The following is an 11,127-nucleotide window of genomic DNA, read 5'->3' on the forward strand; positions in this document are numbered from 1 at the left end:
AGAGGCATAAATAACAAGCAGCTTACATATTGTCATGTATCTTGCAAGCTGCACCTTGCAAACTATGAAAAGCTCCAAAGTTCTTACAAGTAATTTTAAGTTTGCGTATCTGATGTCATTTTCAAAGCATTTTCCATAGATTTCTGCTTCACCTAAAAGTATTTATTATGCTCTGATTTCTTTTCTAAATTAAATTTGTTTTTAGAGTGGACTGATAGAAATATTGTCATATGAACTTTTAAAAATGCTGGAAGTATAGCTTTCACTTAAATGAATACTTCCTACAGTATTTAATTAGCATTCTACATACTGTGCTTAAAGATGAAAGCATTTAGGCAAAGGTAATGGCCAGATGGTATTTAGTATCAGTTTTTGCATCCAAAAAAGGCATAAATGGGAAGAGCTGCCTAAATAATTAATTGAATAGCATAAAGAAATACGTGCATTGTCTTTATTAATTATTCAGATGCTGTTAATGTTTTGATTTTTATCTTCTGGCTTTACAGAACACTTCCATAAAGCAGCCAAGTAGAATTCTTCTTTGTTGAGTTAGGGAAGAAAATTACTTAGGTGTTCTTAAAGGTCAAAGGTAATTCAAAAATTTGACTTACAGGATAATTTATCTATTCAGTCATAAATGGCTTCACTTTCACAATATCTGAAAGAAGTTGTAGGTAATCAACCATTCCTGGGTAGCATAGCATTAATGGAAAAAATAAAAATTTAAATCTAATTGCTTCTATAGGTTTAGAAATCTTGATTTCAGAAATCAAGCTTGTTTTATATATTTTTTTTCCTAGCAATGACCTTGATGCTGCAGTGGAATACCTTGAGCCTCTGCTTATCTCTGGTGCACAGAATCCTGATCAACCTGTCAAAAATATTTCCTTTTTGTTACGAAAGGTGTCTGAGACAGGATTAGAGCCAGCTTTGGAAAAATGTAAGTTAATTGCAGTTGTATTTAAATATTCTGACTAGACAGAGATGCTGCAGAAGAGCTATTACATGTAAAATCTGCTCCGTCAGCATAAATCACACCACTAAAGTTTACAAAAGTGTCTTTTCAATCAAAGAATTTCCTTATTTCCTTTCTGTTTTCTGCATATTTTCTATCATTTTGTAGTTGGCGTGATGGCAGAACGACTGGCCAATCAGTTTGGAATTTACAGACCTGTCACAGATCTTTTCCTTCAATATGTCAGTGCAGACAGAGTGGATGATGCCAGATCTCTACTACAGGTAATGACATAACAAGAGGTACAGAATGCATAGTGCTCTTCAAGGATAAACAGAGGAATTATGAAAAAAGAGATGTGTAGCATGGGCAAATGCTATAGTGTGCTTTTGAATTACAGCATGAATAACACAGTTAAATGATTCTGAACCGTGAGATAGTCTAGTACTAGTAGAAGCATGAGGTGCTGAAGTCAGAAAGCTTTTTGTCTTCTAACAACTTGAAGGAAATGAAGGCGGGTATATTGCATGAAATTCCACCCAAAAGAAATATTTTTTTCTTAAGTCTTCTGTTTAATAGCACTGCTTCTTTCTAACCATTTCCGTACTATTGATCACATAATTTCTTAAGTACTGTAAACCCAGTACATTTCTTGTAGCTATGCAGTTCACACAGTAGAATTGGGCAGTGTTTACTTTTTGTCACCTTGATTTTTTGTGTTTTCATAACATTGTATACACAAGCTGTATTTAAGATTTATTAAGAGCTCAATGACTTTCTGTTCACTTGAGCGTCGCACACGCACTGAAAGAAAAATGCTGATTTCTGGGAGACAGTCTCAGCTCTGTTTAGTGGCTGTCAGGGAATGACAACCGTGTTCATGTTGTTTTGGTAAACCTGGACAGAGCCAAGATGGAGGCAGAATGAGCACTGGTTGCTGAGCACTGACTGAGCACTGACTTCAGCCAGCCAGCCTCTTCCCAGCAGTCCAACAGCCACATGGTGCTGTTGTCTACTTGGGGTGCCTCAAACAGGGGCCTGCTACCAGCTCTTGGTGGTAAATACTATTTGCTCACCAGCTGAGGAGTATTATAAGCTGTTACAGAAACACTTTTGCTTCTTGCAACAAGTGCTTTATGATTTTCCAGGACTTTTTTTTTTTTTTTTTTAAAGGGAGAACACATGCTGACAGCTGTGTTCAGTGTGATTTCTGCTACAGAATGAGATTATTGTATGAGATGTAGTATTTGTATATTGTCCTGTCTGGAATATTAGTGTTTCGTTATTACTATTGTTTTGCCCAACTAGCTGAGTAGGAATTTAAAGGGAGAAAATTTATTCCTGCATTTCTGAAGATAGGTTTTCATATTTTTAAGTAAAAGCTACTTATCTTCAAAAAAAAAAAAAAAAGGCAAACTGGATTATTTCTAATGATTTCTTTAAATTTCCTAAAAGCTTTATTACAACAGCAGTATACAACTGTTGGAATTAGGTTCAGAGCCCTGCAATGTGCTAGAAATAACATGCTGTTTGCTGTATCTCAGATAAGAGTTTTACAAATTCTTCATGTTACATGAGCGTTCACGGATAAGTTTGTGTTGAAACCTTTATGTATGACATAATTTTACATATGCTATGGAGATAACTCAAGTTGTGTTAAAAATCCTTGGCTGTTATACTGGATCAAGTATTGATTAATAGGAAACCAGAAGATAGTAATAATCACTGAGAACTGTTTGTTGTTCTTCTGGAAAATGGAAAGTAGACTGCAATCTTAAAAAAACAAAACAAAACAAAAAAACCCCACACCTTTCTGGGACTGTTTCTTTCTGTCAGAGCTCTTATTCAGTAGGGATTGTTGCAAGCTTTTCTGTAAATGCTTTGCCTCTTTATGGCTACGAAGCAAATTTTTGTCAGAGCACTAGCAGTACACGGATGCCAACGTTTTTGTTTCAGACTCTCTGATGGAATGAAGCTTCAACTTTTCACCTGCACCTTAAAGAGCTTGTTAAACAGCACTGAGTATATAGTTCATTCATTATGGAATAAAGCAAAATTTCTGTTTTGAAGATGTCTAACCTACTGAGAGTAGAAATTCTTTTAACGTGTATCAACGTGTGTTTTCACATGCCCGATACCTTTCTTCCTGGGCATTTGAATACTTATGCCTTACATCTTATAAGTAGTGCTGTGCACTGTAGGAATTTTAAGACTGGCACCTCTGAGGAGCATAAGCTAAAGTATTGTCCTGTATATGTGTTGTTTTGCCCTCATTTCTCAAGTAAAATTTTTGATTTATCTGTTCTGTCACAAACTTTTTTTTTTGAAGTTCAGCTTCTCTCTCTCTCCCTCAAACACTGTCTATTGCAGTGAAAGCCTTTTATAAAATAGAGAGATTGAAATCAGTCCTTTGTATGCTTAAGTGTAGGTAATTATACTTTAAAGAGAACTTGCTTTGTACGTTTTAATTTTTATAAAGAAACGAGCAGTTATCTCCCTGACACCTTATTAAATGTATAATTAACCTTATGATCCCTAGCTCACTTGTGAGTGCTTGGCAGTATAATTGGAGAGGAATAGTGTTTCTCTTTTTCATTCTTTTGCAGTCCTAAACCTCGTTTTTGTGGTACGTTGAAGTATTAGTTTAATTCTTTCCCCTTTTGTTTCAAACAAACTTTATACCCACGATTTTAAAAGCAACGTTTACCAAAACTGTGCATGAAATGAACTTGTTTCCTCTATGCAGTGTTTTTTCTTTATTTAATTGTCATTTATTTACTTTGTAAATAGGTAGTATGTATTAAAATATAATTTTAAATATTAGCATTTGGAAATGCTCAAGTTTTGTCATTTATTTTAATCACTAACCTACTCATGGCAGCTACATTAACTATTTCTTTTTCTTTAGAGGTATGGTGGATTAGTTGAGGAGAAGAGAGCTTTTGTGAATTATATGATGAAATCAGCATCTAAGCCTGGACAGGTATAATATTTTTTCATGTTTACCATTGTATAGGTAGCATATACACATGTAGTTCATACTTCTTAATAAACTTTTGTGGAAATATTTTGGATCTTGAGCTTCACAGTTAACTATTTTTTGAAGTTTCTCAAGATTAGGGAAAAAATGTTAATTTGCAGAGCCAGGCATGTTTAAAAGAATGGTTTATTCTATGAAGCATGATGAAAAGGAGAATATAATTAATATTTTTCTGTTGTTTCAGAAGTTTTATGCTTTTTTGATGTCGTACTTTATATACTACAAATTTCATGCTTTTATTTTCTTATTGTGCTACTCAGTTCTGTATTGCAACCTGAACATACTTATTTTGTTGACTGCATTATACGAATACAAATGCAAGTTAGTCTTAGCCCCTTTTTAATGATTAAATGCTTCTGTGTTTGCACTGAAAGACTCATTTCACATTACTTGTTCTAATGGTTTGTACACATATCTATTCTGAGCATCTGTTTGGATTCCTGGCTTTGTGCTCATTCCTTGTAATTTCAGATATGCTGTGTGCCTTCCCTACTGCTGTCTCTCCTCTCCATGTACATTCTCCTTCAAAGTAATACAAAAAAAGGAAACCAGAAAACAATAGACCAGCCACACCTTGATTTCTTCCATAGGAGAGTAGTATCAGGAGGCAGTTAATACAAAAACAAGAATAATTCTCAGATAAGGGAAAATACATATTTCTACTTTGTGGAAGTTGCTATTAAAGATTCAGTTACAGATTAAAAATTCTATTGTAAAAATGATGGCAGTTTAGTACAATCTTTTGGTGTCCATGAAAGAAATCAGAAATTTTGGAATTTTCTACCTTATGGCCTGGAATTTGTATACCAAAGAGAAGTTTCTAGTATGTGATAAAGATGTCTCTTCTGTATACTTTTTTTTAAAAAAGAAGATTGAGTGTTTGAAATTGGAGTCAGAGGTTGAGGGAGGGAGGCTCCAATTTTAAGCACATTAGTCAATGATCTGAGTACTTTTAAGCACTGATCATAGCTACCATTGACCTCTAGGTCAGTGAAGGCTGCTGAGTGGTTTGAATTCTTTTTTAATTTGGTTGAAATCCTGACATATTCTCATTAGTACATGAATTGCTTCCTTCAAAAAATAAAAATAAAACCAAGTCTTCTTGAAAATACGAGTTTTGATCCCATAGTTTGTTCATTTTGCTTACCAGATTTCCTTATCCATTTCTTTACCATACACCGAAATTTGCAAAATAAATATTCTGTCTACATTCAATTGAGCAAACAATTCTTTGTAATCATTATAGGTTTTATTTTTCACTGAAAAGTTCTCAAATGATTAGTTTTGGCAATTTTATTTGCATTTAATGCTACTTTTGTCTGCGCTTCAAATCTCATAGGCAAAGAAGATCGAGACGCTTCTAGAACTGATTCCTGACAGCATAGATTTGGAAACTGCGTACCGTTACCTCTTAAGATGTTACGGTAATTTAACGGAGTTGGTTTTTAGTGAAAAACAAATCACGAGGCATTCAGAAATGGCATGGAAATGTTCAGAAGAGGAATGGGATCTGCACTGTTCAAGTTGTAACATTTATTTGGTTCTGAGGGTGGAGGGAGGGGGACTGTAAGGTTGTTGTACCTGTGGTATGGACCTAGCTATTGGTCTGGGAAAACAGCTAACAGACCAAAGCCTTGACTCCTTTTCATGGGGAACTGGTTAAAGGAAACTTAAAAAGAGTCTACCTAAGGACTTTGTTGAGTGAATAAGAGAAATGCTGTAAAAAATGAATGATTCTTAAAACGGATCTGACTTTTTTCATGAAACGTATCTCTTCATTCCTTTTATGTGTGTTTCAAAATCATAAGTGATTAGATCTATCGGTAGTGTGCAATGTCATGGACCTTGCTGATGTTAGTGCTTTAATTTAGCCAAAATTAATATTGTAAATGAATTCATTTGGATTTAGGTAAATAGTTGATTTCAAGTACTAATCTCTTTATTGTTGAAGTCAGAGGGGAACAGCTTTAAGAATCAAGTTGCTTACTTAAATACATTTTTTTGTAATGCTTGTGAGAAATCAGCACAGGTCCTCTGGCAACACTCAGTTGGAAGCTTGCTTGCATGTTCTTTGCTTTGTGGACTTCAGTATGGTCCTCCAGTTTTATTACAAGTGGAAACACTTCACATTTGTATTGCAAACAAAATGGTATGATGACAGAAGCCCTCACATTCCTGCTTATCACACAGGAATTAAATATCAACATTTAAGTAACACACTTCAAAAACAAATCCAAAGCATAGTGTTAAAGGCATACAAGATTCCCTGTGTTTTAATCACTTTGTGGAAGTTCTCATTTTGTAAAGCGATTGAACTAAGACTTGCTCTAAACACCTGAAACAGTGGTTAGGTATCTAACACGCAAAGCCACACATAAATGAAAGGATGGTTGCTGTCATTTCTTTAGGTGAGACATAGCTGATTCATAGCCAGTTGTAGAGAAGACATTTGATTCCTGCACAATTAAAAGCTGTTCCCTGGTTATTCTATACAGTTGTCTCATTTGTATAGAATACTGATTCCACTTCCGTATCACTTGAAACCATGGGCATTAGTTACTGGTAGCAGTGCTGGGCTGAATTAGTCATTTTAGGATACTGTTGCATTATCTGTTCCATTTTTCTGTTTAACTGAGGAAGGTGTTACCTTTGGATACTTGGGAGAGAAATAGAGAGTGAAGTATTTACTATATTCTTTCCCAACCATGTACATAAAGACTTGTACATGTTCACAGTAATTAGCTACCTCTTACCCTTAACTCCTTCTCTTCCATCTTTGATATTTTCTGCAGTGGTGGGTTGTGTTAGTTTCATCTGTCAGTTTAAATGATCAGCAGGAAAGCCTTTAGAACAAAAATTTAGAAGGCTGCACTTAGCTTGTATTCTCGAAATAAATCTAAATTCTAGAAATAAGATTTTTAAAATTAAAAAAAAAAAAAATTCATCTTTATTTAGATAATGGTTACTGAGCTTTAAAACATTATTGCTCACTTGGGACTGCTTCCAGCTGTGCAGGACCACCTTTTTTCTAGAAAACAGATAATTCTCCAGTCATATCCTTGCTATTTCAAATTAATTGGAAAGAAAGAAGAATGAAAATAAATGGGCATATGAAATGCTTGTGAGCTTAGCAAAGATACAATAGAACAGCTGAGAGAAGATTGGTTATGTAGCACAGATCTACCATCAAACAAATAAAGAGGCATTTTGTCGCTTTGAGATGTGATCAACCACTAGGACCAGATTCTTTCTAGAATAAAGAAGTATTCAAAATACCATTCACATTTGGGTGGTCCATTAAACATAGTGTAAGTATTATCTTTTTTGTTTTCCATACAACAAATATTTCTAATTTCAAGAGATAGGAAGTTAACAACTTCTGTTAAGACTTTTATTAAAGCTAAACTGCTTCTTGCAGTTTCTGCACTAGCCTCCCGCATTCAAAAAGTAGTTCAGCTGTTGGCCCGTGGGAAGCTTTTCTCATAAGAAAGAAACTTAGCCTGTCAATTTCTGTGTAGTTTTAACCTTATATTTTAAACTCTAAGAACTACTGTTGTTGTAGCCCTTATGTTTGTGAGGGTGTTACTCCAAATGTTGACAAAAGCTGAGGCAGCATCCAATCTGCAGATACTTGAGTTTTCTAAGCAGGAAAAAAAAAAAAATATATTGGATGCAGTGGTTTTCTTGTTCACAAGTTGCTAGGAATTGTTGTATGGCTACTAGGACACTGCAGACAAAGTTAAACTCTTGAGGAGTGCTTTAATTTCTTTGATTTCATCCTGATGCTTCTTAAGCAAAGATCTGAGCAACAGGAGAGTCTACAGTTAAAGTGTGTGTCCATGGAAATGGACTGCCATGTTTCTCCCTTCTGCTTCAGAATAAAGAAAATATGCTTCATTGTTCTACAGCTGCTAGCAGTAAGAACTTTAGATAAATTAAGAATGGATTAATTAATGCCTGTTGCAGTTGATGCCATTTGTGTAATATGCAGAAAAATCTTACTGGTTACCTAAGCAGTTAGCATTTATAATAATGTTAGTGGATCAGCAAAAATTTTCTGCTCATGAAGTGGATTTTTTTTTTTTTTTTGTAAAATGAATGCTTGCCCTTCTATTTGTTCCTTCAGGTTACAGTGCATGTAACTGTGACAATATTCTGCCTGTACTTAAGAGAACAGAGTTATGTTTTAGAGTTCTTAGAAGCTGATCATTAGTGGTTTTCATATTAGGTCTTGTTTTTATTTTGTGACATTTGCCTCCGAAAAAGGCATATGAGTTTGTGTCTCACATCTTAGAGTGGTATCACTGCAAGCAGCTCCTATTCCTTGTGGTTTCAGCACATTCTTGAAGTAATTTGAAGCTCATCCAGCCTCAAATAAAAGGGAAGGCAGGAACAACCTTCTGTTGTATTCTCTTCATATGAGAATGGCAGTGAAATATGAAAAAAACAATGTTAATTATATTGTATATTAAAACACTTAGAATATGTCTTGGGAAGTAATAGGAATGAGTGACTTCATGGAAAGAAGTGGAAGCGAAGCTTTCCACCATTGCGAAAGGTTGGTTTTGATCGATTTATTTCTTTTTTCCCTTCAGAATTAGACGGGGACGTTGCTTCTGTAAAGGCTGTGTACGAGAAAACGAAAGAAAAGAATATACAGCTGCCTGAGCTATCTCTGAAATCTCTAGCAGCTTTTCTGAAGAAAGCAGGAGAGCCTGTCCCTTTCACTGAGCCCCCTGTGAGTATTTCCTAATTAAGAAATGGATCTACAGGACTGTGTATTTCGATGTCAATAAAACAAATTGCATGAATAATTACATAGGGATTAAATCTCTGCAGAGACTCCTCAAAGGAGGTAATAGTGTATGAAGTACTGAGTGCTGTAGGAGTTGTAGTAATCTTGAGTTGGATTTGACTTGGGGAAATAAAACTCTTGGGGCTTACTATGTTTAAAGTACCTGATCCTTATCAGGCATTCATCTACAGGTGTATGTTTATCAAATGTCCTTTGGGCATTTAAGTGCATGAACTTTAAAGGCTTACAGAATGTGTATTTCATAAACAATTAATGGGTTTTAGTTTTCATTAATTGCTAGCTTTATATCTAATACAAGTTGCTGTCTTGGTATGATGGGATTTTAGAACTAGAGGAATTATTTTTGTATGGCAGCTTTACTTCTGGCAGCCTTGCCAAGATGCATGCAACTGTGCAAATGCGTCTTGTTTGAGGGTGACAAATGGCATGACACTAAATCTGTCAAGACTGCAGATACTTCTCACATCGTTCCTTTCACTAGTAGTCTGCTGGTATCATCTCAAGGAACCAGTCTTAAATAATGACTTATTGCGTTTTCTCTCTCTTTTCAAATTTCTTATTGCCATCTGCTAGCTGATTTTTATACTGTGAGATTAGTGGTTTTGTGTAGTTCTCTGAAGAACTGATTATATCTAGTTTGTCCATACTGCTTCATGACAAATGTGATTTTTTTTTTTTTTTTTCCTTTTTATAAAGAAGCAGGAAATTGACTCAAAATGTTTTAGCCTGTTAACAGCTGCCTTTTTTTCGGCAACTTTGACGTAATTTGAAATATGAATTTTTATTTAAAAGCTAGACTCTCTATTTCTTACATGTAGTTAATGAAAATAACATTTTTCAAAGTCACTGGAATGATTCATCTTCTGATTTCCCTGTGCATTTTTTTTCTCTAATACAACTTTGTGTTTAAAAGCAGCTTGGAATTTTTTTGACACAACTGCAGATTGCAGTTAAAAAGTATTTTCATTTTTTAAGTGAAATTGATTATATTATTGCATTTTGTAATAGAAGCTTCATTGTGCGTTTTTGGCAAGGTTTTCCTTTTCCTTTTATTCTCTCTCCCTGGTATTTCTCTTAATTATACAGACTTCAATACAGATCTAGTTTTTCATGACAGAGAGTAATGGATTTTGCTTTTGTCAAGATACATGACTTTGTTCGGAATTAGTAACTTCTCAGTTGAAATAATGCTGAACTTGTTTATTCCACTCTATTTATAGGAGTCGTTCAAATTCTATTTGGAAGAATGGAGGAAAAGAACATTGGAAGCATCATAAACAGTCTTTTATGCTCTAGTTGTTTATGAAATTAAGTATTCAATAAAAACTCAAAAAAAAAAAAAAAAAAAGCATGCTGTTCTGTGTAATTTTTAATATAAATACTGTGTTAAAACAGCACATTCTATAACTGTAACCAATGGAAACTCATTAATAGAAATGCTTTTCTCATGTTAAAGTTGTAATGAAATATCATTATGCTGCTTTCTGGGCTACTTCTAATTTGATGTGTGACATACTATAACTTGAACTGTATTTTGACTACTGTTGACTCACCAAATATATGTATATCAAGAAAGTTGCCACAGGGGTGTGCAACTGTAACTTCAGTGAACTGTGTTATCCTATGTTGTTGTTTGCCTGGTCAATGTAGTTGGGAGTCAAAGTGGAAGGGTAAATAATGTCATCTTCTGGATTCATCTGTATCTGTACAGAAAATAAACACGTCTCTTTTTTTTGTTAGATTTCTCCTCAATGTACCTCTTGTTATTATCTTATAGGGTTTGATATCACAAAGACAAAATACTTTCACGTTCTGTGCTAGCTTGCGTGTCATAGCTTTATGTCATCTTTAATTCATTCTCATAAATGCTAGGTTAATTTTAAGGATGGATGGTCTGCATGTGTATGAAAACATGCATTTTAGACAAAGGAGTGTCTGTTATTTGTTGGGTCTGCAGTTATTTGCTGGGAGACTGATAGGCACGGTTTATTTGTGTAAACATGGGAGTAAACCTTGACCCTCTGTAAACTTCTACAGTCCCAAGTTGTGGCATTGTGTGATGACGCTGTTACAAATGACAAAGGTAAAAGGTGCATAGGAAATACATGCTGTATCTGTGAATAATTTTGAAAAGCCACAAATGCATGCATCAGTATAACAAGTGGAAAACAGTGTCTGTGCAGTACCTCAAACAGGTTTTAATGAATTTGATTCCCCGCAGATGGCTGCAAATGAAAGTTTGCTACCATGTGTTTTCTAACTTTTAGTGATTCTTTACATTTTCAGTTTATTAACCTTGCCTGTTCCCGCATAAGT

The 11,127-nt window shown here is 34.6% G+C and overlaps 1 protein-coding gene across 1 annotated transcript in view; it reads left to right on the forward strand.

Moving 5' to 3' along the window:
• The window catches only part of LRPPRC (leucine rich pentatricopeptide repeat containing), an 87,121-nt gene extending 76,571 nt beyond the window's left edge, over positions 1–10,550 (forward strand). Inside the window, exons 33-38 of the mRNA XM_052689758.1 lie at positions 801–940; positions 1,124–1,239; positions 3,864–3,938; positions 5,335–5,419; positions 8,591–8,733; positions 10,032–10,550. Coding sequence (XP_052545718.1) covers positions 801–940; positions 1,124–1,239; positions 3,864–3,938; positions 5,335–5,419; positions 8,591–8,733; positions 10,032–10,088 — 616 coding nt within the window. The 3' untranslated portion in view covers positions 10,089–10,550. The remainder of the gene's footprint in view (positions 1–800; positions 941–1,123; positions 1,240–3,863; positions 3,939–5,334; positions 5,420–8,590; positions 8,734–10,031) is intronic.
• Positions 10,551–11,127: the final 577 nt, after the last annotated feature.

This window comes from Tympanuchus pallidicinctus, unplaced genomic scaffold (assembly GCF_026119805.1).
Source record: "Tympanuchus pallidicinctus isolate F22 unplaced genomic scaffold, pur_lepc_1.0 scaffold1, whole genome shotgun sequence".
In the NCBI taxonomy this organism is placed as follows: domain Eukaryota; kingdom Metazoa; phylum Chordata; class Aves; order Galliformes; family Phasianidae; genus Tympanuchus; species Tympanuchus pallidicinctus.